The following is a 27669-nucleotide window of genomic DNA, read 5'->3' on the forward strand; positions in this document are numbered from 1 at the left end:
ATAGGTAAAATCATGCTTTGTTTTTGAAAAGACTAAAAACGAAATGTGTTTATAGATTTTGTAAGTAAATGTAGTCTACGGTGTAAATCATTGAATTTTTACGATTTTGAGTACACTACCATTTCGCAAGGCTTTTGAGCGTGCGGTCTCTCTCTCCATGTTAGTCTTAGCTTTAGAAACCCCATCAATAGAGGGCAACATTTAAACAAATAATATTATACAAATTTGTTTTCGGTATTTAGATTTTTTTTATTTTGTTTTCGGTAATTAGACTTGCCCTTGAAACCAACAGAAACCACACCTCGCATGCAAGCAAGGTATAGGCCTAGTAGGAGGCTATCCTATATCATTATTGTTATTATAACTTACTTAGTTATTATTAGCTACCTCCCTGTCTAACTTTACTTGCATTGGTGGAGAATTTATGGATAGCCTAGTTTTAGAGGGTCTAGGCCTCCAAAGTATACAGGTTAGGCCTAGCTAGTATGTAGGTTAGTTATTAGAATAGTAGTAGTAGTAGTAGTAGTACCTACCCCACCACCTAGCGTCCCACCTAAGCTAGGCCTAGGCATAGTTAGTGGGTCCTAGCTAGCTAGAGACGAGTAGGTTACTCAGTAGCGCCCCGTAGCGTAGGCCTAGGTAAGCTACACCGCTACATTTACGAGCATAATAAATTTCAGATATTGCGAACACAAAACATTTGAGCAAAGAAGACTAAAATATTGGTGAAATTATAACATAAAACAAAATAAAACCCACATGTCGCACACATCACGCAGCTCGTTAACGAACTACTGTTGCATGCTGTCTGTACAAAAAAAAATAAATGACACAAAAAGTCAAAATTAAAAATAAGTCGACCTCCCTCTGTTGGTGGTGTGGTGGTGTGTTGGGTGGTGGCGTGTTGGTGGGGTGTGTTGCAGAGCCATATATAGAGAGAGTTACGACTTCGAATGGATTAGAAGCCATGTTTGTGTCCAACTATTCCTATGTAGCGTATGGAGTTGAGTCTTTTGTTTTGAAAATGTATAACTTTCAAAAGGCTTTAATTATCGAATTTAATATCAAAACAATCAATTTGATTAAAGGTTTTTGTTAAAATAATAAAAAAATTATAAAGTTACTGCGAACATGATTAAAAACAACAAAAATAGCAATTTCGGAACGGCTCTGGTTGTGCGCTCCATGCACGCTCTACGCGTGCGCGTTTAGTTTGTACAGCGATTCTCTATAGTAATGCATTGTTTTTACATTTTGTTGTTTAAAAATCATGTTCGCAGTAACTTTATGATTTCGTTATTATCTTAACAAAAACCTTTAAACAAATTGATTGTTTTGATATTAAATTCGATATTTAAAGCCTTGTGAATGTTATACATTTTTTAAGCAAAACTCGACTCCATACGCTACATAGGCATAGTTGGACACAAACATGGCCGGTGTGCACACCACGTGACTTTCTAAAATCCGTGAACGCAATGCCGTAACTCTCTCTATATATGGCTCTGGTGTGTTGGTGGTGGTGGTGTGTTGGTGGTGGGGTGGCGGAATCAACCAGTAATATACGATCACAAGTTAAGGGCTGATTCAAAATACCAGGATTGGACCAATTGGATCTGGAAGAACAAAAAAATCTTGCAATTTCGTACATATAGACCGGGCGCCACAAAAAAGCCACAAAAGGTCGGATGGGCTGATTATGTAGATATGGCTAAGATTCAATAATCAATATTGCTGCCGGGTCATATCCTGTAAATTTTCCCTGGGGACGCCAAATAAGAGGGGTAAAAATGGATTTAATCATGTGAAAAGCCACACGGATAAAAGTTGTTGGAAATTGTCCGCATATGTGTATAGAATGTTAAAACAGCAATGACAGCAACTTTATCCTGTAAGTTGCCCGAAACAGTAGCCCTAAGTGACCACTAAAAATTGGTGTTATTCAAGTCAGGAGCCACACGGCTAATTCCTTTTGCATTGTAATGTTACACATTGGGATGCACAAAAATACCATTGACAGCAATTATCCTGTACACTAAGTTGCCCCAGACGAGCCCAAAATGCCCGTTGGGCCATACAAGATTTAATCATGCGAAGAGCCACACGGATAATTTCTTTTGCATTATAACTGTTACACATTAGGATGCACAAAATACCATTTACAGCAACTTTACCCTGTAAGTTTCCCCAGACAGTAATCCAAAAATGCCCGTTGGCAATCATGCCAAGAGTCACACGGAAAATTCCTTTTACATTGTGACTTTTATCTTTTGGGATATACGAATACCGTTGACAGCAACTTTATCCTGTAAGTTGCCCCAGACAGTAGCCCAGAAATGCCCGTTGGCCATACAAGATTTAATCATGCAAAGAGCCACACGACTAATTTCTTTTGCATTGTAACTGTTACACATTGGGATGTACAAAAATACCATTGACAGAAACTTTATCCTGTAAGTTCCCCCATTATTATAGTAGGCCAACAATTTCCCATTCCGACCCCTAAGATTTAATAACTCGAAGAGCCACACGGCATATTGTTTAACTTTCCATTGCAGGGGATATACGAAAATACCATTGACGGCAACTTTATTCTGCATGTTGCCCAAGATAGTAACCTATAAATTCCCCAGCCACTACAATATTTAACCATACGGCTATTTTTTTTTGCATTGTAATTATTACCCTTGGGATATACGAAAATACCATTGAGATATAAACAATATTTTAACCCGCAAGGGTAATACTGTAGTTACAATGCAAAAGGACTAGCCATGTGACTCTTCGAGTTATTAAATCTTGTAGGGGCGAATCGGAAATTGTTGGCATAGTGTCTGGGGCAACTTACATGAAAAAGTTGCTGTCAATGGTATTTCCGTATATCCCAAAGGGTAATAGTTAACAATGTAAAAGGGATTTTATCGTGTGGCTTTTCGCATGATTAAATCTTGTAGGGGCCAACGGGCATTTTTGGGCTACTGTCTGGGGAAACTTACAGGATAAAGTTGCTGTCAATGGTATTTTTGTGCATCCAAATGTGTAACAATTATAATGCAAAAGGAATTAGCCGTGTGGCTCTTCACATGTTAACACCATTTTTGAGTGGTCACTTAGGGCTACTGTTTCGGGCAACTTACAGGATAAAGTTGCTGTCATTGCTGTTTTAACATTCTATACACATATGCGGACAATGTTCAACAACTTTTATCCGTGTGGCTTTTCACATGATTAAATCCTATTTGGCGTCCCCAGGGAAAATTTACAGGATATGACCCGGCAGCAATATTGATTATTGAATCTTAGCCATATATCTACATAATCAGCCCATCAAACCTTTTGTGGCTTTTCACATGAATAAATTCTCTGGGCGCCCGGTCTAACATGCACAGCTAACATTTACTGGACCGCTTAGGCCTAATATGCTGTTTACTATTCAACCGGGAACTAATTCAGTTATTCGATAATTATCGGTACTCCTCTCCTAATGTTTCGATTAATTATGTATTTGATTATTTTGCAGAGCACTATGAGTAAGCACCTTAACCCACTGGTCTGTTATTGGTTGGACGTGCAAATAAAAAGAGTTGTGTGGCAAAACAGTTTTGATAGACATTGTTCCGAACGATCCCTTAAGTTTTCTTCCATCCGGAGAACTTAAAAAACATGCCAAAAAAGAAATGAAACAGCTTGAGTTAATCGATGGTATTAAACCACAAATTAAAGAAGTAACGGAAGAATTTCGAAGTGTCTTTAATGAGTGGTCAAAATATCGCTTAGAAGTTATTGAGGAATTGACCAAGTTTATTGGTGAAGTCATAATCGTAAAGACTGGAAAAATGTAGTAAAAGACGGTACTACGATTACCAGTCATAATTGTTATTGGGGCACTTTTGCTTTGCCCCGTGACCGGAGGACTTTTGCTAAACGCTTTCGGACTTAACTTACTGGACAAATGTTTGTCAGTATCTGTGAATCATATGGTATTAAGCATGATATATTATTTAATCCCCAAAAGTCTTTATGTATGGTTTTTTCACCCAAAAAGATTACAGACAGAATACATAAATATTACTCTCTGTATATGTAGTAATGAGCTTAATGTTGTTGCTGAAACTAAGTAGGCCTACCTTGGTCATATGTTATCCTATGATCTAAATGATGCTCTTGATACCAGACGTCAGTACAGATCCACTTGCATACGTTATTTGGTATGCCGCAAATGAGGTTAAGTGTAATCTGTTTAAATCGTGTTGTAGCATGTATTGTAGTAGTCTATGGTCTAAATTCACTCTTTACTCAGGTTAATATTAGAGAGTTGCAGGTGTGTTATAATAATCCCTTCAGAAAATATATGGGTCTTCCTAGACACTGTAGTGCTAGTCAAATGTTTGTAACAAGTAATACTTCATCTTTCTATGAATATTATAGAAAAACTTGTTATGGATTTATGAATAGAGTTACGAATAGTAACAATTCTCTCGTAAAGGTTGTTGTACAATTTAGTATGTTTAGATCAGTTTATGCCACATGGATGAAGTACTTGAGCACTTGAGCACCTAATGTTTTAGTTTGTTTTCGTACTGCCCATTATTATATGATATTTATATATATATAGTTTGAATGTTTTGTTTACTTTTTATATGTACTGTATATGGAGAAATCTGAAATAAAGTTTAATATAAGTAGAATTAACGTAACCCTGGCACCCAGTGCAGTTCTTATAGAAGCAGAGATTACTTACATACGGTGCTTTCCAGAGCAAACGAGTATCAAGGTTGCTAGAAGAAGACCGTAAACTGACGGAACAAATGGAAACTGCTGTTGAATCCAAGATGACAACCAGTAAACTCTTCAATGGCCTGGAATAGATTACTTTGTGGAGGGATCTAATTAAATCTATAGGAGTACTCTTGTGCTGAATCAGTTATTGTTGATGTAGGAGAATCTCTTAAAGCAAAACCATTTGAAACGTCTTCAAAATTGACCCGTGGTATCTCTGGATTTCTAAACGGGATTTATGTAATTATGGATTCTAAAGATTTGATGAAAACTCTAAATGATTGTTAAAATGGATCTAAATCTGACCTACAAGAACATATTACGGCATTGGCAGCAGTACTGATAAAATGAGCATGACAATATATGACCGTTTCTAATAAAAGCAGCCTGATCTTGATACTGCGCGCACGTACGTACGCATAACAATGCAGTGTATAATATGGTTTATGAACATTACATTATGTTTGTTTATTTCCGCTCATAATGAAAAAAAACCCACAATAGATGCAACATTCTTTGGAAAAACAAACAAAAAATCCAAGAGAAAAACTCAAACAAAACAAGGCCAACAGCCATTAAGTCGCGTGCTACAATGCATAGTGATACCGGACCGACAGACAGACCGACCGACATAGTGAACTATAGAGTCGCTTCCACGCGACTAAAAACCCAAGAGTATGTCAACAAAAGGATTATCAAAGAAAAAATTATGACCTAGTTCTATTATAATATGGATGGGAACAAATGTCTCAATAGATTAATTTTGACTTTCTTCCCAAGCCCCACCACCGATGCCATTGGGAGACAGAAAAAACCACTATTTACACAAAACATGTTTGGTGTTCCTTTTGTAGTTGACGTAAGCTGATTTTGTTGCTGCGTCCAGACACACAAAAAGAAGGGTATATAAAGAACATGTGTGACTCGTCACATCTGCGTTGGATCGAGTGAGAAGGATAAGAAATGAAACGAATTTTAACTCTTGGAGTGATTTCTTAGCGCAACGAAAACAAAAAAAAATACTTTCAGAGATGTTACTCTTCGCCAATGAGATTGAAGTCAATCGCGATACAAGTGATCCGCGCAAACGGAATAGACGTCAACAAACTACCAATCTCTCTTCAGAAGTATGTTTACGAAGACGACGACGGCGGCGACGACGGAGAAGGGTTGCCAGATCAGAAGAGAACCTGGACTGCGATTTCAAGTGTCAATAGCTCGAGGCATCTCTGGATTTCTTATCGAGACTACACAAAATGAATCTAAATGTAACTTATATAAAAAACACTTTACGGAATTGAAAGTACCTGTAGTACCGATTAGTTAACACGTTTTCTTCACCTTTTTTTCGACCATGGTTTCTCAAGTTTAAAATAGATTTTATTAAATAATAAAACCTTGGCTAAATAACACATGATCGTAATTTTACATTGTCATCATAAATTAAAACATACAGTAGTTTGTGTCGCACGTCATCACACGGGTGTCAAAACTATTTGAAATTAACCGACGCCAGGCCTAATGATTTTAATCTCATTATTTATTTTACATATAGCAGATCTCAATTTCTTACCTCATCGACAATACTGTACATAATAGGTTTATGCACCATTATTTTAGTGATCACAAAATATTTACCTCAGTACACACGTTACCTAAACATGTCTAACAATACCTGGTGATTATTTTATGTTTTTAAACAAAGAGAAAAAAATAAAACAATTCGTGGATTCTTTAAAACCAGGGAAAATTAAAAACAGTTATGTATAACAGTCATGTCTACACTATACTGATGATTAAAACAATAAAAACAATACGTAGATTAAAACATTTTATAAAATAAAATGCAGCTGAAAATACTACACAGTTTAGCTGAACGTCTGGCACAATTTAGCTGAACGTCTGGCACAATTTAAAAACATAAGAATAAGAATATAATTTCAATTCATTTGATTAAAACAATAAAACTTATGTGAAAAGCGAGGAGCTGTAGTTATTATGCACGCTGTAAACATTGTTTAAAACAAATCTTTCCAAATTATGTTGTTGCCAATTAAAACAGCATATAAGAAATGTAAAACATTATACAATTATGTAAGACTTTACAAAAATTACTCAATAATTTGGCTGCTAAAATACAAGATCACGTTAAACAATGTATCAATACACTTAAAGCGATGACTAAATAAAAATGTTTACAACAAAATATTCAAAATAAAGTACAGATTGCTAAGATGTTTTAAATTAACCAAAATATAAATATTGGTTATCCACTGCAGTAATTCAATATTTCTGCAGCAACCTACTGCCATGTTATTGAAAACAACCCTGATACTTGTAACTTACAGAGTATTGTCTGCCTATTTATTATATGTGGTAACGGATCACAATATAACACTACATGATTGAACCATAGTTTTATCTTGGCGAGACAGTATATAAAAGCAATTTTATTGCTTTTGTAAATTGTACAATTTAACAATATACAGTACTTATTTCTTAATCAACAGGTTTTAGTAGGGCAACACAGCAAGTATCCGGTTTTTAGACAATAAAATAAATGAACATTAATTTTACAAAAAATTTAATTTAAGAAATTAAAAAACAAATGTTGTCTGAAAATGAAATCTATTCACTGCTTATAGTTCAATACAACATACACACCAACGCCATAAAGGTATAACATTTCCACTAATGACATTGACAGCCAAATAACAAATCCCCCAAAATCAAGTGAAACTTTTTTATAATTCAATATTTTTAGTGCATTCACATAAAATACTACTTACCTTTTAAGGACATTTTTCATATATAATTTGTTTAAAATATGAACACTTTGTTTTTAAATGTCAAACTAATATTCTGACTACCAATAAATATTTTATATTCAAAATATATACAATAATTTCTTCAGCTGAGCGACAAAGTAAATATCAAAATTTCCACATAATTATTTTCTTCTCTATTAAAACAATTGGTTTATGACAATTAAACCACTATTAGTTATCTATAAACTAAGAGGATAGATATAAAAAGAAAGGTAGTTGTAAATATTTACAATTTAGAAAATTACAAAGATTTTTTTATCATGCTCAGACAATACAGTATTATGATTATGTGGGATACTGTAACAGGCAGTGTGTTATTCATATTTGCCATCCATTGGAAATTTTCCACAGAATAACACCAGAATAGTTACAAATTTGTTCTGATAGTGATTGGAATTAATATGGACTGCAGCAATGGATGTCCATATATATACAAGTGAATTTTAACCCCATATTGGTACATTGCAATGCAATTGCAACTCACAATATTCATATATTGTTAACGTGCCATGTTTTGTTGCCATACCAACCATGATGCTGTTTGTATGGGTGGAATCTATTGTAACCGCTTTCATATATTGTTAACGTCGCCATGTTTTGTTGCCATACCAACCATGATGCTGTTTGTATGGGTGGAATCTATTGTAACCGGTTTCATATATTGTTAACGTCGCCATGTTTTGTTGCCATACCAACCATGATGTTGTTTGTATGGGTGGAATCTATTGTAACCTTGTTTCTGCTGTAAAGAAAAAAAAATAATAATAACTCTGACGTGGTTCACATGACACATGTTCAGCCGGTGGTACAGTCTTTTGTATCCAAGATACAATGCTTTTTTCAGTAAAAAATTTGAAATTTATTATTTAACATATTGTAATAATTAAAAATATATGTTAAAATATAAATTTTATATGTAACTCTCATATATAAAATTGATTTGAATTTATGCAAGTAGAGTATGACAAGGATGTGTTATGGTCATCGCATGCATGACTGATTCTGAAGCATGAAGACATAATTTATAAAATAATTAAAATACTGTAATAAGGTTTTCCACTGAGAGTAAAGTAAAAAGATTTACTTTATGTTGAAAAAAAAATTATAAAAACTGTTACATATTAAACATATGTATCAAAACAGTATATTTTTATTTTATGTTTATATTTGTATTAATATGATTGCCTATTGCAGAATATACTTTAAACAGACCCAGTAAGCCTACAATAACACCATGGTATTATTCTGCTTCAATCTTCATAAATAAACATTAAAACAACCAATTTTTTGCTGTTTACTGTCATTTTATGGCAGGTTTTCACTCAAAATAGTGGACTGATAATATGGATTAGTCAAATGATGTTTCTCACCAGAGCAAATTGAATACAGTACATTCTTACTAAAGAATTTATTCTCCCAAACTGTAAAGGGTATGCTTCCATTTAAACATTATAAACCAATTTACACAGACAAGCGGAAACGGTACGGGCAGCTTGTTCCATTCACACAGCGCACAGAATTTGTGAGCAGTGTTGTAGAAAGTAGGAGCTTGTAGGCCTCGAGGCTAATGCATGTTACAGCACTGCTGGCCTGGACTAGAATATATGACTGATCCCCTACTCTTCTGGTGTCTTTACTATGTGGATTTTGGCGAAACATTGATGTAAGATTTATGATTTATAAAATGTAATACATTTTTCGATAGTGATAACTTGTTTTTATAGGCTTATCGGTGCCGTGTAAGTAACTTTTTTGTTGTTTGTTGATCTCACCGGGCGATATTTTCATATTGTGATGTCTTGCACAAAATCGCGAATATCTTGAATTTCTTGCGCGAAACTACAAAAAACTTAAAAAGTGGGTTACTTTTATTTAACTATTACGATTTACATATTGCGATTTAAAAATCGTTCTTGGTATCATTGTAAAGCTAAAATCTTTATGATTATTTTAGTCTAAATTACACATAAATCAGATCACATACATAGTTTCAATCAGATTTAATAAAAACATCGAATTGGGTGGCAGTTTCTAACTGGAAAAACCTCTAGCAGTCAAAGTGTTAACCTGCACTATGTACACGTGATCAACGGCTTTACATCCCATCCGAAGGACAAGGCAATGAGAGTAAAGCATCTTGCCTAAGGATAGTTAATATGGTACAGATAGGCTTGAACCCATGCCTATCACATGCTAGTCCGATATTATCATTACACCATCACTCTCTGGTATATACAGCACCCGCCGCGATTCCAGACGGTCTCCCATCCAGAATGCAACCGAGCCAGCATTGCTGAACTTTGGTGATCTGACGAGAACCGGTGTTTCAATTCTGTATGGCCGTATACTAGGCAAAACTAGGCTAGGCCTACTAGGGCACTCATATTTATTGTCATCTTGGATTGGACGTACTCGCGCAAAAAAGTTGTTGCTAGATGCCGTCACATCAATCATGTCATTGATTGGCCAGAATCCACAATTACCACGCTGTGTTTTCACAAAATCGAATCTGTTTCTATCCTGAGCAGATTTCCGCTCAACTGCCCCACATTCTGTGTAAATGGTCATAATAAATTACATTCTATTCTATTTTTTGTTTGTTTTCTGTTTAACGTTACCGTTACCTGTGTAACGTGTAAATTGGCCTTACACCTGAATAAAGTAGTCAAATGTACTGACCTGAGGTGATGTGTTGCGATAATTTTGATAACGTTGAAAAGCGTTAGTTCCATGATGATGCCTCTCTCTGTAGTCATTTGATTTTACTTTCTTAACCTAAAAAAAATGCCACTATTTAAAATATGCACAGTACATTGCACAAAAATAAACTGACCAGACATCAAAAGGATAACATTCCATTTCCCGCTTATAATTGAGGATAACATGAAAAATAAACTTTCAAACATTACATACTCGATGCAATAACAGAATTTTTTGACATTTTTTTACAAATTAAAATTCATTCTTTATACCTTTCCTTGGTCCAGTTCTTCCTCATAGCTGTCACGCTTGGATTGTTTTTCCTGTCGCCATGAACGCTTTGCCTCTTTATCCAATTCAGAAGGTTCATCTTCCCAAGATTTTACTAAAAAAAAAAGGGAAAAAAAAGTTTACCAAATACATGTATAAAGAAATTAAATTACAACAATTTGACTGCTGTGACTGAAAAAATAAATTATGGATAAAACTTTTTTCTTTTTAAAACATTGATAATATTAACATTGCTTTTTGAAAAGAAATTTTGAATTAAATGTTAAAAATAGTATCTGGAGGTATGCAGTAACAGTGTACCTGACGATCCATAACTTCGCATAGATGTACTAGTAAGAATCTTGTTAACATCTTTTTGATTGCCACTATTATCTCTGCCATCCCAACTTGATTTGTTTGATGTGTACTTATGTGCTTTCCTGTGGTAGCCATCTTTAACATGGTGATCCCACGACTGAGTAGGTGCTAAAAAACAAACAAATCAAAATATAAGCTATTAAGATTAAAGAAAGAAAAGCAATAGAATCCAAAGTAATGAATTATACAGCCAATTTATTTTTAACAATTTAATTTTTGAAAATGAAACTCACCAGCAGAAGAAAAGGTTTTTGTTTTTTCTTCATCCGCAATGTTATCTTTTTCACTGTTTAGCGAACCGTTTTCTGTGGACATTTGACAAGGTAAAGAATAATATATACGTACCAGTGAATCTTCTCAAATCATTTCTTAAAATAATTTATGTCATCATCACCCTACAGTGACCATACGTCACCATAGCGTTGAAAGACATGAAATATAATATATACAGACAAAAATCAACAAAAATAACAAAAAGCCTTTTGAGGGGAACACAATCAACTTTAAACAGTGAGTGATACAACTTTGGTAGATGATAACAAAATCATTGTTAGTAATATTATTATATATTTTAGTATATTAATATAAAGCAGGATTACATAATTGATATTGTGGAACAGAAATAGGAAAGTATACTTCAAAATTACCATGAAAAATTGAGTTCATACATGAACAGTTGTTAAAAGTGGGGCTTTCCCCATTGCATGTCATGGGAAGTTCTTACGTAAATAATATTCCTCTCACCTGACTTGACTACATCTTGTTTTCTTGAACTACTTTCAATCTTAGATTTTTTATGTACAGACGTATCATCCAGATCATTCTTAATTTGACTATTGTTTGAAAAATCACGTTTCAGACTGTTACTCGTAGATGTATTACTTTTCTGGTTTTCATGTGTAGCACCATTAGATGATGTATGTCCATTTTGATATCCATTGCTGTATTTATCAGTGTTTTTAAAACTCTCGTGTTTAGGAATCTTCCATTTATTAGACGATGCATTAAATTTATTTGTTTGCACAGGTGATGGTGGCGGAGAGAGTATTTTACCTCCATTTGTAGCTGACAGTTCTTCTTTGAAACAGTATTTTGTCCCATCAGCCAATTTACTTGAGATTTCTGTAGAATTTGAGGTAGATGTTTTTGAATTGGAACTAGGTTTAGCACTGACAGTCCACCCAAGAAATTCAGCCTCACAGCTGCTCTCTTTTGGAAGTGGTGTCAGCATCTTTTTCTCTTGCACATTCCATTCAGAAGTAGAAGAAGCTGAAGTGTTACTAGCATCAGAAGCGACAGAGGGCGACTGTTGATCTGTATCGGAACTAACCTTCCACAATCCCGTAGACATCATCTTTGATACATTACAGTTTGTTGTTATAGCGAGTCTGAGAGGAGACTCTGTACTCCTCACAGCCATAAGATTTCTATGATTCGACAATGGTGATGTCTTTTCTTTATCTGGTGAGGTCTTTACTTTATCTGGCGATGCTGGAGTAGTTTTGGATTTTGCCTTCTCGAACGACTTTTCTGAAATCTTTTCTGCGATTGTATCATAATCTTCTGAGTCACTGGAATCACTACCATACGGTACGAGAGGTAGCACTTTTACCAAAGTACTTGGTTTAGAACGGCTCTCGGTATGATTCTTGGGTCTCACAAACGATTCAGCTGTACTTCGTGACAATGTGTTACCTGTATTTGATGTTTTATTTGCAACATTTGGTTTTTGACTGATATTATTTCCTTGAACACCCTTCCGATTGATGCTAAAGGAAAGCTTTGGTCGATCAGGAGGTAGAGAACTTGGCGTTGGAGATGGTGTTGACACTATTTTTGAGATGTTTGGTTTATTCTCTTCTCGTTGTTTTATACTGGTAACCTTCTGGGGTAAAGGTGAAAATTTTGTTTTTCCATTTGCGTAACTATGATTAAATTTTGGGCTTGCAGGTTCTACACGACCATTTAACTTTTGGCTTGGTGCTTGAATGCGACCATTTTCAGTCAAGTGATCAGTATCAACCGTGCGAACGTAGAAAAGAAGATAGGCCTCAGCATTCATAACGTGGTGCCGTCCTGCTCTGTCGGAGGCATGGTCGTTCATTTTGTACCAAAGATTGTTAGGTGCTCGCACGAACGTAAAATAGTGTCCATAACCACTGCCATTTCCTTCATGAGGTAGAACGCCATACAGTTTATATTTTACAGGTTTCTATAAAGAAAAACAAATTATTCATTTTAACAAGCTTTCTATTGGATTTAAGTATAACTTTAAAAAAAAAAGTTACAAAATACATACTTTTGCACCAGCCATAAAAGGTCGAAGGTCAAAGTATTCAGGATATTCAACAAACCTCCTGTTTTTTATGTTACGTCCAGAGGCATCATACCTAAATAAACAATATATAGTGTTTTGAAAACAAAGGGTTCATAATAGTTAAATTATTAATGATTAAACAGTAAATTTGAGTCTTGAGAATAAAATATGGTAGCAAAGTTCAACTATTATTTATGTTGCAGCAACCACTGCTTAATTGGGTTCGAATCTCAATAGTCACCAAGCAAAAGCAATCAAGGTTTGAATGTCTGTGGGGCACAAAGTAGTTGTGAACTGTGCATTATAATATAATGTGAAACCTTAATGTTCATACCTTTTTAAGACCACTGTTAAAACATTTGGTGGCTTCACTATACGAAACGTTTTACGTGCATCAACAAGTTTCCTGCATCTAAATACAAAAATAAACGTGTTAAAAATATGATACACATTTATAGCTAACAAGCCCTGCTGTGGTGCCAACTGGCAGAATGAGTTATCCCAAGGCCTGCTAAGCTTATGAGCATTTCGAGTTGTATTTCAGATTTGAACCAAACAGCTATTTCAAAAATAAACTAACCCTGAACATTTGTACTTGTTGTCTCCAAATAACATTTCTGGCTTGATCATAATACGCAAACACTGCTCTATACTCTTGCTCTGATAAAACAAAATGTAAGTAAACATTCATGGCAAATTTACTACAAAATTGAGATACAATAACAACAATGCTCTGGGTAACAGTGACTGGGTCATATTCATTCAGAAAGAAAATTGTGCATAATGTTTTCCTACTCATTGAAAGCCTTTAGTATAGATAACTGAGCTTTATAGTAGGATTAATGTTAGCTTACCTTGAGGTCAAGTGGAAGGTCAAGGAAGGTTTCAAACGTGTCTGATCTATACTTGCAGTTTGTGCAGCATACTGCAATACAAAGAAAGTATCAACATTCATTTCTCAATTTCATTAAACAATTATAGACTTCTCCATTGATGCTGCACAAAACTATGCTACTATCAATTCTAAGGCTCTGTCTACACTATCAAACTAGTTTTAAAAAGTGTATGTAACCAAATATGGTAGTGATATGACATCACTATGTCCATATATGGGCACATCACATTTTTTTGTCACATATAGTTTGATAGTGTAGATAGAGCTTAAAAAGACGTTTTGACTCAAATAATTTAAACAGTGTTTACATTTTAATGTCACATAATAGTTATTCACTTTGACAAAAAATTGAATAAAAAAAAAATTATTTACCTGGAAAAACAAGTGAAATTGGAAGTCAATGTGTTTTTGGTTGAATTTAACCGGTTTTTTTCCATGGAAGTGATTAACTGTCAAAACTATAAATGGCCTATTGAAAGTCTGATTTTATTAATCTTTAATTTTCATGTTTTTCGGCGACAATATATCTTTAAGGGAACACAGACTTACTTCTGTTCCTAATTTTACCGCCAAACACTTGATACACAGCAGACGTTTCTTCAGTTAAACGATCCAAACTGTAAATAATGAGAACACATCGACAATTGAACTACTGTATTTCATTTAAAACTATTAAATTGCACAAACTTTAAGACAACATAAGAAGGCTTAAACTATAGTTTGCTAATAAAGTTTATTGCAATAGCTTGATTTCACGAGGAACGTCATAGCACAATGCATGATGGGAAGGGTTTGGGAGCAAACTTCACGACGTGTGTGTATGAACAACAAATCACATACATATGCATCGGGTGCTCCCAAACCCTTACCATCATGTGTCAAGCACGTTATTTGCGATAAATCTAATGAAGCTGTCCTTCATTTGACACTGCAACTGTCCTCAGGATGTGTTGTAAAGACATATAGAAATAAATAAATACAAATTTGTTTCAACATTTATGGATGCACAGCATGATACTTACTCTTTACCAAATCCATACAAACAGCTCTTGTGCATTTCCTCCAAGAGAACTCTAAGAAATTCATGTACATCATGTTGCCTGCCAGTTTCCATTTGTTTCTGAATGCCTAAAAACAAGATAAATTAATGTGTTTTACAATGTTTAGACATGCACAATATTGCATTTTTATTAGTACCTAATGATGTTTTAGTTTCTGGGCAGCCCATCTCTGCATTCTGGGTTTTCGGTTTTCGTCTTCTTACAGCAATTGCAATGCTCGTATTAATTATTAATATTCTGTTTTTATCAAACTTAGACAAAAGTAAATGTTACTTTGAAAATCAATTGGAAAAAAGTGCACCTAATCTTTTTTACTTTTCATAAATATTTACACATTATTTCTTCTTTATTACTGGAGAGTAAAAAATTCGTCTTTTCTGTTCAACTTTATATATTTTAAGATACACTTGTAGATTATATACAACATTTTTGCACTTTTTCTCATCTTTATCATTTCTGGATTAATATAATACTTACTTCTAAACTTAGAAGTGAGTACGACGGGAGTGATGACGTGTATTGGTTGTTTCATGACCATGTGGATGTGATTGTCAATTGTGCACATGACACATAACCCAGGTCGCTTGCCTATGAAAGAAAGAAAAAACAGAAAAGTGTAAATTTATACAAGAACCATTCCAAGGATGCATATACTACAAGCTTTCTTGAAATTTTTTTTTTCGGTGATGATAAAATTCTAAGCTCTGTCTACACAATCAAACTAGTTTGACAAAAAAAGTGTGATGTACCGAAATATGGTAGTGATATAACATCATCATGTCCATATTTGGGCACATCACATTCAATAAAGTTTGACGGAGCTTAAGGATTTCAGTTAAAAGCACATGTATACTCTCCAACCAAAAAGGGTTGGATGTGTTGAGCTTCAATGTAATACTTACATGTTTGTTTATGATGTCCAGTTTGATAGTAGTTGTACAATGGTGGTGTGTAGGTTAGACACTGTAACACTGAATTCATAAAACAAGTATTGCCCTGATTAGCCAACGTGCATCCAATGCTTCGATTCACTTGCCAGTTTAATTTGATTTTGCTTGCTGGGTAGATAACGTGAGCCGGCTTAGGAATGTCTATTGTTGATTCCGAATCATCAGATTCACAATGACTGGGCACTACAAAGGGGGACAAAATCATTATTTTCAATAGTTACAATATCATCAATAAAATAATAAGCAAGTCCAATGGATTAATAATACTAATCAAATGTTAAGTTAAAAAATATAAGAAAATAATAAAAAAAGAGGATAAAATGAAGATGTATTAATTTTATTGCAATTGAATAAAGTTGCTGGTTTAACAAAAAGAAAAATGTTGTGTTGAGTGTACAGTACAATAATACAAACAAATTAAAAAAATATGAAAAATTGGGTATAAAAATGTATTACTACAAACCTGAATACAAAGTGGCTAAAAAAATAATTTTAATATAACAATAAGGCATGCTAATTAAGTATACTAAAGTAGCTAAGTATACTTGTGTACTTACATCTCTCGCGTTTCTTTATGCCATCTTTATCGTAGGCAGGTTTCTGATGTATCGCATCATTCTGCTGTGGATTCAACAACACATACTTATCCCGCAACAGTTGCATGTGATACTTCATTTGCGTCTTAGCGGGTTTGAACTCAATTTGCTTCATTAGGACTTGCTTAGATGAGCAGACTATCTGAAAATCAAGTTCTTTGTCTTTACGTTCACCATATTTTGCACCATTGTGAGACAGGTCTCGTCTTATGCTCTCTTCAATTGTCATTTCAAACGGCATTCAATGTATCACTTACTAGTGAGCTTAATGTGCTGTAATTTAAAATTATAAATATTAAGTTAGCCTAAAGCACTGTTAATAATGCAAATTAAAATCAATCTTTGAATTGAAAAATTGTCCATTAATTATACAGTTTACAGTATGTTTCTTTCAATTCAAATGTCCTTTCTTTCAGTACAGAACAGTATTAGAAAAAAACTGCTTACTGTAGCTAGGCTATCCGGCTATAAGTAGGGCTAAACATGCCAACCTAAAATATACTGTATATAGGTAGGCCTAGTTAAAATATCGATTCCTGTGTGGTCTAGCTGGACCACATTTTAGTATTATTTTCAGACCTGCTAGTGTTAAATTAAAAGATAGGACAGAATTTTCAAAAACTTCATTTTCGTACAAGAGGCACGAGTTATAATTTTAAAACATATTTGATTTAATGTACAGGTTTCTTGAAACGAGTAGTTTTTAAAAAACCTATTTCTTTTCAAATTCACCCGTTTGTTTTTGTCGTTCTTGTTCTATTGTTCGTCAACTGAAACTACAGTCGGAGAGCCGCGTTGGGAAATATGACCGTTATCGTGAAATTTTCGACTTTGCATGACGTCATCAATTTTAGACGCCCTCTCTCGTCACAGAACCGTCAATGGTTCGCGCGAAAACATTTGCATATAGTGTACGTCATTTAATTGCTGTTAAATAAACATTAGAGGGCAAGAGACATACCATATATGGTGATATCGATTCCTTATATATCTAAGATGTACCAGGTAACCACCTTTTCATGAATAATGCATTAGATTAGTTGTCAGGGAAAGTTTATTGAAATCTTCATGTGCGTCCACCGAAGCCAACATTTTTTGGATGGGTGTTTGTTTACAAAGTTTCCATTAGTGGGATTTGCATCCCAGACAGTAATTTTGTTTAAAAACGGTATATATGGATAGAGTAAGTATTAATGGTCTGTTTTATGTTGAAATTGGCTTGAAACCTTATTCAAGCTTCCTTTACCGAACATTTGAAAAAAGGTCCTCATGTCACATGTTGTATGCATCTGCAGCGGCGTTGACAGTGTACCGCACGCATGTGTCAACGACTGTTGAGTGTTAAACTTAGTGTTAGTGGGACCGGTGCATGATATATCAATCAAAATTACATACAATATCGAAACATTTACTTAATTGTTATAATATGATATAATAATTATACTTACATTTTAACCTACTAGGCCTAATTGTAATACTATTGGCAACAAGCTCACCCAGCCAGGGCCTCTAGATAGAATAACATAACAGGCCTGCTGGCAAGGCCTAGTTATGCAGTAGTCACAATATTAATCATGATGCCTATATTTTTAGTTCAGATGTCTTATATTTAATGTAGCCTAATGTATAGCCTTGTAGGACTAAATATTCTGCTCTGGAATTCTCTCTCAACTGTTCTATATAAATAAAACAGGATCAAAGATGTCTTTTTTTTAGTCATAAAATGTAGTTCATTTTGCCTATAGTTTTATATTTTTTGGGCAATTTGATAGAAATTTATTTATTTTGGTTTCTGTTGTTAATTACAGGCATACATTCATAGCTTTCATCTACTACTACTGTTACTGCAAGTGGTTATTTGTTCCTCAGTTTTAGGTAGGTATGCAGTAATTGGGAATCAGAATAGCATGGCTCCACCTAAGCAATGTCAAATTATACATCCATTCAAAGAAAGTGGACCATGTAAGTTGTGTGGTAAATCTGATAGTAAGGAAAAATATTGGCATATTAAGGCAAAGCAACCACAACATGAGGTTGCAGTTAAACATATAACAATGTATTGTAAAGATATTAGTGAGCTTGACTGTATATGTTGGAACTGTGTTCGAAAATGGAACTCAGATGAGCCACCTCCATTAAAAAAGCCTAAGCTTAATGCTTGTTTGAAACAGTGTATTTTACCTAATTGTAATTCCAAAGATACAAGTATACATAGTACACAAAAAGGGGACGAATCTTCTGTTAGGAATTGTTTTGGAATAGATTTTGAAGAGGGAACAATAGTTACAATGTCTGATGGTAATTTTAATTTTTGCAAAATCCATTACAATGAATATCATAGATTTTTAAATCCGCTTGTTAATTGTGATGCATGCAGTCGAATTTGTGACCACAGATATCGTAGTAATATTAAGGATACCTCTGCCCTAGAAGAATTTTTTCAGTACAAATCTCTTTTAACAGCAGCATTTGACTTTCAGAAAACAATTCTCTGTTTGAAATGCTATCTTGCATTTGAAAAGTTCTGTAAAGCAGATGAATTTTCCAACAGAGAGTATGGAAAGAAAGAATACTTAAAGAGGTTACTATCTGGTGTTATAGAGGAGGCAGACAGTAGAGATTGTATTAACAACTCTTTACAAAAAACTGTCGTCTTTTTAGGGGATGAACTTCTTTCCGATAAAGCTATTCTATTTGACACTGTTTATCGTTATTATTTACAGGTTTACAGTCAATTTGATGTAACTAATTGTGTTAACCATAATAATGATCATTTGATTTCAGAGAAAAATATCAAGGCCTTACTCAAAAGGCGGATAAATGCATTAATTGGCCAATGTATTATCACTTTTACTGGAAGTGATACTGGTAGAGAGCGCCTAGGAATGATTTATAGACGAAAGAACTCAAACATTGAACTTTGTCTTTTGGTTTCTTTGTTTGAATGTAGGAAAAGTATTAAGTCTCTAGAGGAACAATTAGAAAAGAGCAATAACAAATGTGAAGCTTTAGAAGAAAAGCTCAGAAAGAAGTCCTTAGATGCAATTGGTAACTTAAATGATTCTACTGTTGATAACTTGCGTGACAAATTATGGTTGATGGGAAAGTCTTTTACTAGTTGTTCAATAACCATTGACAAATTTAAGCCATTAGCATTAATTGAGATGTTTGATCCATTTATTTGGAATTTCCTTACTAGAATGACCCTAACTGATGTTGAAAAGACAGTGGTTTGTAAAGCAGGTATTAACTTCAACTGGGCAACACATTGTATGAAAACACATGAAAATGCTCAGATGAACCACACTAGACTGTTGAAAAGGATGAATATCATGTGTTGCCTTATGTTTTTAATGAATAATGAGGCTTACAAGCCATATCATCTTCTGATTTCTGATATCATTGACAGGTTCTCTCATTCTTCCACAGAATGTTTAACCGAATTGTCCCAATTTGGGATATGTACATCAAAGTCTACTACGCTCAGGTATCAAGTTGCTATTGCTGAAGCAGAGATAAGGTCTAAGGAGAAAATTGTTACAGAATCATTTCCAATTATTTCAATAGATAATGTAAATAAGCAAGCCAAGTATGCTGCTGTACGTGCTAATGATAAAGCCAGAGGTTTTAATGGAACATCTGTACAGGCTGTTGAGCCTCTTCCTTTCACAGCAAAGTTAACCAATGAAACAGTTTTGATTTCAGAATCTGAGAATGAAATACCCACAACCAGTACAGCTAAAGCGTCAAAAACCTACAGTAGGCATAGGAAACTTGAACCTGCATTAGTAGCAGACTATCATAGTTCAAATTACCAGCCAGGTGAGGTTCTCCCACAGCTTCCTAATAAATTGCCTCTTAACTTAGATGATTTTAAACCATCTATTACAGAAACTCAGGCACTTGAAAGGACAGGGGATTTCCTGTTTAGGTATGTTTTATCAAAGGTTATCAACAATAAATCACAGCCTGATATTTCTTTGCCAGGTATTAAGGGGACATCATATGCATCAAGTTCATCTAAATTAACAGAAATCTCAAAGTTTCACTTTGTCTCTGTCTCTGCTTTACCTGCAGACAATAAGGATACCATTTTTAATATTCTGTGGCAATTGTATGATAGGTTTGGTGTTGGTGACTCGTGTAAGTACCTTGTTGTTGCTGGCGATTTCAAGACTTGGGACATTGTATGGAACCTAAAGTTAATATATGGTGATGAACTGGCTTGGGTTCTCCCATACATTGGTGATTGGCATCTCCTCAAAAACTATCAGGCACCTCTGATGAAAGTTTACTTAGATGCTGGACTAAAAACTTTGTTAGAAAGGTGTGGCTATCAGGGAGCAAAGTTTGCATCGGTAGCTAATGCTACTGGTTTTGATGCAACCCACCAATTTCTGTTGCAAGTGTGGGAATGTTTTTATAGGTTTGAAGTTGCTCAATATCTGTTGACTTGTTCTGAAACCACCAGGCATACAATCGAAAGTTTTGTAACTAGTGTTACTTTTGATAATTTGCAGGACAATGCTACTGATTGTATATCTAACCATGATATTCATTTACTTAATTCCCATACAGCTATAGCAGAATTTCAGGAACAGTTTAAAAAATACACTGACAGACATTGTGCCAATAATGCTACTTATAGATTTTGGCACAATTTTATCCACAGGGACATGTTCCATTACATTTCTTTATATCTGTCACTACGTGGTCGTGATTTTGACTTAAGAAATGCTTCAGTTTTGCAAATGGCTCCAATGTTCCATGCACTAGACCGGCAGAATTATTTGCGAATAATACCTTTTCACATTGCAGATTTAAAGAGATTTCCAGCAGAGGTAGTAGACTTTTTTGGTAAAGGTGCTTTTGTTGCCAGTATAACAGGTACCAATTGGTCATGTGTTGGAGTTGACGAAGCACATGAGATGATCATTAACAAAAATATCAAGATGGCCATGACAAACTCTGATGAGGATTATTTATCAAAGCTTTTACACTATTTGCCTCATAGAACAAAAGCTATTGCTAATCTCAATTCTATTACAAACAGAAAGTCAACTTCTTCTAATGAACCGTTTTTATCATCATCAGTGATAAAATACCAAGAACAGAATGTCCAACTAATGCTATCTGAAATTAACAAAACATCTTCTCTAGTTTCAGGTAACAAAACAAACATTCAGCATTTATTTACAAACGAGTCAGCATCCTTGAAGGCAAACACAGATTTAACTTCCTTTTATGAGGTAGGAAAAGAAAGTTTTATTTCTTTTGTTAAATTTGTTGTTCTGTCACTGCCATCTTCAAAACGACCTGTCAGGAGAAGACATAACATCTGTACTTTTACTCCTCCAAAACAAACAGTGTCGAGGCAAAAAACAAAGCTAAAAGACACAGAACTTCAACTGAAAATAATGAAACTAAGGTTTGCCAATCTCTGTGCTTCAAATAATGAAGACAATGTACATAATCAGTGTGTTCCTCTCCCAAAGGCACTTTGCACAGAGGATGGTCTGCCGTTTAAATCTAACAAAGCCATGTCTTCTGCTGTATATCAGACTAAATATCCAGACTCATTTACTGATGTTTATCCTCAGAAAGATGACCAAACTGCATACATCGCAGAAGGAATGATTATCATCCATGAACACCGACCATTGCCAAATCATGATAAATTTATTGATTTCTACAACCATCTTTACAGACAATGGGTGCTCAAACCATTTAGAGATTATGGAGCTGCTGAAGTTCATATCATCTTTGATCATCCAGGAAGGCATGGGCTAAGCCCAAAAGATCTAGAAAGATCAAGAAGGGATGAAAAACACTGTAATAACAAATCAGTTTCAATTTCAGTTGATGTGAATTCCAAGATTCCAAAGCAGTGGGCATTATTTTTAGGTGATAGGACCAATAAACGCAAGTTAGTTAACACATTATCTTCATTTTTCCTTTCTAAAGCAAAGCAGGATTTGAAGATTGGACAATTACTTATCACAGCAGGTGGGTTTGATGATGATGCTACCGACAAAGCATTTATATCGCGTTTAGGTTCCACAGAAGAGGCTCCAAATTACAGATCAAATCATGAGGAAGGAGATTCCCGTGTTTGGTTCCATTGTCGTCAAACTTCTTGTGCTAATGTAATCATTTTTAGTCCTGACAGAGACATTATTCACATTGGGTTGCCTGTTATGAAACATATGCATGGGAAGAACGTCAGCATCCAACTACGGGCTAAAAGAGGTGACAATTTGTTTATGAATATTAATTCATTTTTATCACACCTACAGGTTGATGCTCAGTTGGATAAACTGAACAATTACAAAGACGAAATCCCTAATCTTTTACAGATGCTGTTTGTGTGCAGTGGTTGTGACTTTGTTTCCTTTTTCAGGTCTCATTCCAAAAAGACATTCATGAACGCCTTTTTTGAAAATTGTAAATTTATTACAGGTAGCTCTCTTACAGGTAAACTTAACCAGATAGCAACATGTGACAGGGATGAAGGTTATTTAGCTTTCTTAAGGCTGGTTGCTTGTGTGTATCACAAGAAACATCACAATGCATTTTATGGATGTACAGTAGAGCAGGTTTTTAATGAAGTCAAAGTTGAAGGATTAAAATCAGGTCTTTCTGATGTTAAAATTCATTCAGTGTTCATGAAGAGGTTACGTGATGCTATAGATTGTAGGGTCGGTCTGGAAGAGCTTATGATTCCTTCAGATGATGCTTTAAAATTTCACTGGTACCGTTCATGTTATGTGGTTCAGATGTGGTCTCAAGCAAGTAATGGTTTTGTTGAGCTTCTCAACATGAATGATTATGGATGGAGTACAGTTGATAATAAAGTAAACATTGTTTGGGATAGTGAGGATAATTTGAGAAAAGTCAGAGAAGAAGCAAAATTTCTGAAAAAGGGTTGTTCTTGTAAGTCAGGATGTAAAAGGAAACAATGTTCATGTTTGAAAGCAGGTAGAAATTGTGGTGTAAGTTGCAAATGTGTAGGCTGTCTAAATGTTCATGGTGCTAGTATCCAGGTAGATGAATGCTCTAAAGAGGTAGCAGATGTAGTAATTCAAAATAAGGATGAAAACAGTGATGTCGATTATGACATAGATGATGAATCTGATATAGAAATAGAGGAACTGGAAGAAATGTTCAGGATTGTAACAGAACGTTTTAGTCATGGTGACAATGATTGAAAATTGTTGTTCTTTTTCGTTTTCTTTGTATGTGATGGTTAGTTGTTTCTTGCACAGAAATTTTCTAGTCTTTCTTACATTTCCACAGATTGGAGCTTGTCTTTCTGGAGAGGAATACACATTTTTCTCGCAATTAATATATGTTGTAAATAATTGCTATTTATATCGGTTTACGGTGGTCTTTCAGTTTATGCAATAAAACAGTTATTGTAATTTGTATCTGCCGTTTCATTACTGCACTTCCTTTACACAAAACCCCTATATAATACAGGTATTCAGATTGAATCATTTCTTGAAGAGATAGGTTTTGTCACAGTGACAATGATTTAAAATATTTAAATTACTAGTATTCGCTCAATTTTCATTATTTAGTTTTGCTCCTTCGTTGTCACCCAAAACCATCCTGCCCATGACCGACCACAATGGTATCTTGCTAACATTCCTTCCCTAATATCATTGCTGTCAATTTTCCAAACCTTACTTTTTACATTCCACTTAAATTTCCATATTATGTCAAAATACTGTAAACATTTATATTTCTCAGCATACTATTTTATTTTAGGCAATAATACTGTAATTACAAAAATGTACAGTATATGTCTACAATATTGAATTTGATATTGTTTTGTCATGAAGTGCATATGATCTGTAAATCTAGGTTAAAGGAAAGAGTATTATTTGCTCATTGTAATTAATACATACATACACAGTATTTTGTGTTATAAGGTGTTTGTGTTTAATATTGATGCAGGTATTTTAATTGTTTTCTGAGGAGATATGTTTTGTTTTTGTTGACAATGATTTCAACTCTTTACTTAGTTCTTTACATCTCAGTTATTCGGTTTACAGTAACAATTAAATATCAAATTCTTATTTTTCAAGGTATATATTTATAATTATATCAAAGGAAATCATCTTGATGAAGGTTAAATAGATTGTATTATGATTTTTGCACTACACAGTACTTTGTGCAACATTTTTATATAGAAAATCATATTATGCAACTGGCATTTTTTATATAAGTAGTTGGTTAATTGTTTTTTTTTATGTTGGTTAATTCAGGTACATTTTGCTATTAAAAACAAATTATATAGTTATTTATGGAATTTTCTAGAGATATTATTTAATACTAAATAGTATTAATATTTATATTGACTCAGTGTTTTCACCTAACAAAGTACAAAAACAACTATTAATCCAGATGCATGGTGCTATAACAAAAACAAGTTTAACATAAAGTATTTAATATTGATATTGGTTGAATGCAATGTATACAGTACTTGTATATTAAAAATAATTATTATTTCCGATGCCTGCTATAAGAACCAAGTTACAGTATTTTATATGTGTATTCGTCACTGAACTCAAAGGTATAAAAGGTGCTATATCAAAAAGAGTAATTTTAGTGTAGGATAGTATTGGTTGAATGTACTCATTTAATACTTAGTAAAAATTGTTTTCCATTAACCATTTATAATTAATTTGTAAACATATTTACTTGCATTAAATGGTGGCATTTTTTATTAAGTAGTTTTTTTATGAAGTTGGTTAATTCAAGTACAAGAAGGTGTTATTAAAAACAAATTATTGTAGTTATAGTAGTTGTTTAATAGTTATTTATGGAATTTTCTAGAGATACTATTATTAGTAGGCCTAGTTGTTATAGTGTGTTAAAATAATATTTATATGGAAATGCAACTGGCTTTTTCACATTCAATGAAAAGTGCAAAATGTGCTATAAAAAACTGGTAAGTTATGCTAGAGTAACAGTATTATTTATTATGTGTGTGTATTTGTTATTGTAATTTAACTGAAAGGTATATAAGGTGCAGTAAGCCTGGCATATCATTCATAAGGTGCATTATAAAAAAAAAGAGACTAATAAGTTTGTTAAATGTGCTAATCTAATTATACTTAATTAAAATGTTTTCAAGTAATCATTTATAGTGATGATTAAGGTTACTGTAGTTATTTCAGATGGCCAAGGTGCTACAAAAAGAAATTTTGTATGTTACAGAATTTAAAATTGTTTGAATTTGAACTTTAATGATTGAGTGCAATGATTATTAAGTGCAAAAATATCAATAAAAATCAGAAAATGGCTCAGTATTTGTGTGTCTATTGTTGTGAATTGCAAATTGTATCTGATTCATTTGGCTACCCTACTAATACTCAGAGACAAAATATATAAATATAATAATAAACCAACTTTTTTTATATAGGCCTAGGCCTACGTTTTCATCGACAACCGGATTGAACCGATTTAACAGGGAGACGGTTCGGTTCGGGACGATTCGTACCAGGTTCGTAAAAACGTAAACAAAGATTCAAAATGGCGATTTTTCGATCGAAACAGAACAGAAATGTAGTAGGTTTGGTTTGATTAGTGGGAGTTGCATCCCAAGAAAGCTTAAAATTAGATATTTATTTTAATTGATAGTTTATTAGTTTATCTTGGAAAGATTTTAAATTCGCTTTGAAACCTTATCTAGAAAATATGAAATTTAATGATTTTTTACCATCATTTTAAAAAAAATATAAGTAAAAAAGTTTATACATAAAATAATGATATTTCTCGAAACAAAAAAAATGTGGAATTTAAATGACAGTTTTTATCATTATTTACGCTTGTAGTTCAACTATTGAAATACGTTTATTGATTTCATCTAATATCAAAATTATACCTTTTTTGAAGTGTACTAAAATGGCAAAAATTCCAACATTTTCCACGAAGCGCGCCCTCACAATGAATGAAATCAGTGATGCGTTACCAACGCGGCTTTCCGACTGCTATTGTTAGTTGAAAGGCTGGTTACATAACCTTTACACCAAGCTCGCCTTTTTTTAAAGACACAAAAATAAAAAAAATTAAATATATATATATTTTTTCTTATGTAGGAGAATTTTACAGTAGGCGGAGGTATGCACTCTCGGAGTGGCTTTCTAGTTCATTAATTAATGTAATTTATTATTTATTCACAACTTATTTATTTTTTATGTTAGTAGTACTTTTAATTAATATATTCTTTCAAAGTTGCAATCGTTTATTTTATAATTCCCTAAGCTATTTCATCGCTAGCCATCAAAACAATGTATGACATTCTAATACTAAATACAACAGCTGTATTAAATGCATTGTTGTCCATGCTAGGCCTAGGCTCCTCGGCTCGCTTTATACTTTCTCACGTGTGGTGGTGGTATCAGCAACAGACCAAACACATGTAAAATGCACGTCGTGTTGTTCCTCTTACCTATGTCAATCAAGCAAGGCTTATCATCTACATGATAACCTAACAAAAATAACAATAAATAGTAGTACTCACCGTTTTAACTATTTTCGAAATGATGGTAATAGTTTACAGTTATTACATGTTCTGTTTATTAGATAATATATCGAGACATTTGATTGCTTCCTTGAAAAATGGCAGTATTAAATGGGAAATTTTTCCGACAACACAAGAAAATAATTCACACAGAGCAAATGAATATAACGGAAGGTCATGTCGTCCTTGTCAAAAGGTCATTTTCTAAAATTAAATATAAACTATAATAAAATAAAGTATGATAGTTACACAAATTATAGAAAATAATTATTAAAATAAATTTTAGCGACAATTAATAAATTAAAAAAATTATAATTCAAAATTGTTGACGAAATAAAACACTTCACAAATATTCAAATTATAC

General features: G+C 33.7%; 1 protein-coding gene across 2 annotated transcripts; it reads right to left on the reverse strand.

Annotated features, from left to right (window-relative positions):
• Positions 1–6301: 6301 nt before the first annotated feature.
• LOC144839438 (uncharacterized) lies at positions 6302–27560 on the reverse strand. Of its 2 annotated transcripts, none has more exons than XM_078694795.1 (16): positions 27306–27560; positions 16736–17047; positions 16131–16361; positions 15706–15816; positions 15190–15295; positions 14717–14784; positions 14127–14197; positions 13853–13932; positions 13607–13684; positions 13255–13345; positions 11700–13167; positions 11189–11260; positions 10899–11063; positions 10580–10692; positions 10287–10382; positions 6302–8346 (listed from the first exon to the last, which is right to left on the reverse strand). In XM_078694795.1, exons 2-16 carry the CDS (start codon positions 17013–17015, stop codon positions 8272–8274), a joined length of 3105 nt encoding a protein of 1034 aa, XP_078550921.1. In that variant the 5' UTR covers positions 17016–17047; positions 27306–27560; the 3' UTR covers positions 6302–8271. The 2 variants fall into 2 exon arrangements, with proteins under 2 accessions (XP_078550921.1, XP_078550919.1); XM_078694793.1 differs by having other exon boundaries at positions 6302–8349; positions 27306–27559.
• Between the last annotated feature and the right edge of the window lie 109 nt (positions 27561–27669).

The sequence above is a fragment of the Antedon bifida genome, chromosome 4, assembly GCF_963402885.1.
Source record: "Antedon bifida chromosome 4, ecAntBifi1.1, whole genome shotgun sequence".
NCBI lineage: Eukaryota > Metazoa > Echinodermata > Crinoidea > Comatulida > Antedonidae > Antedon > Antedon bifida.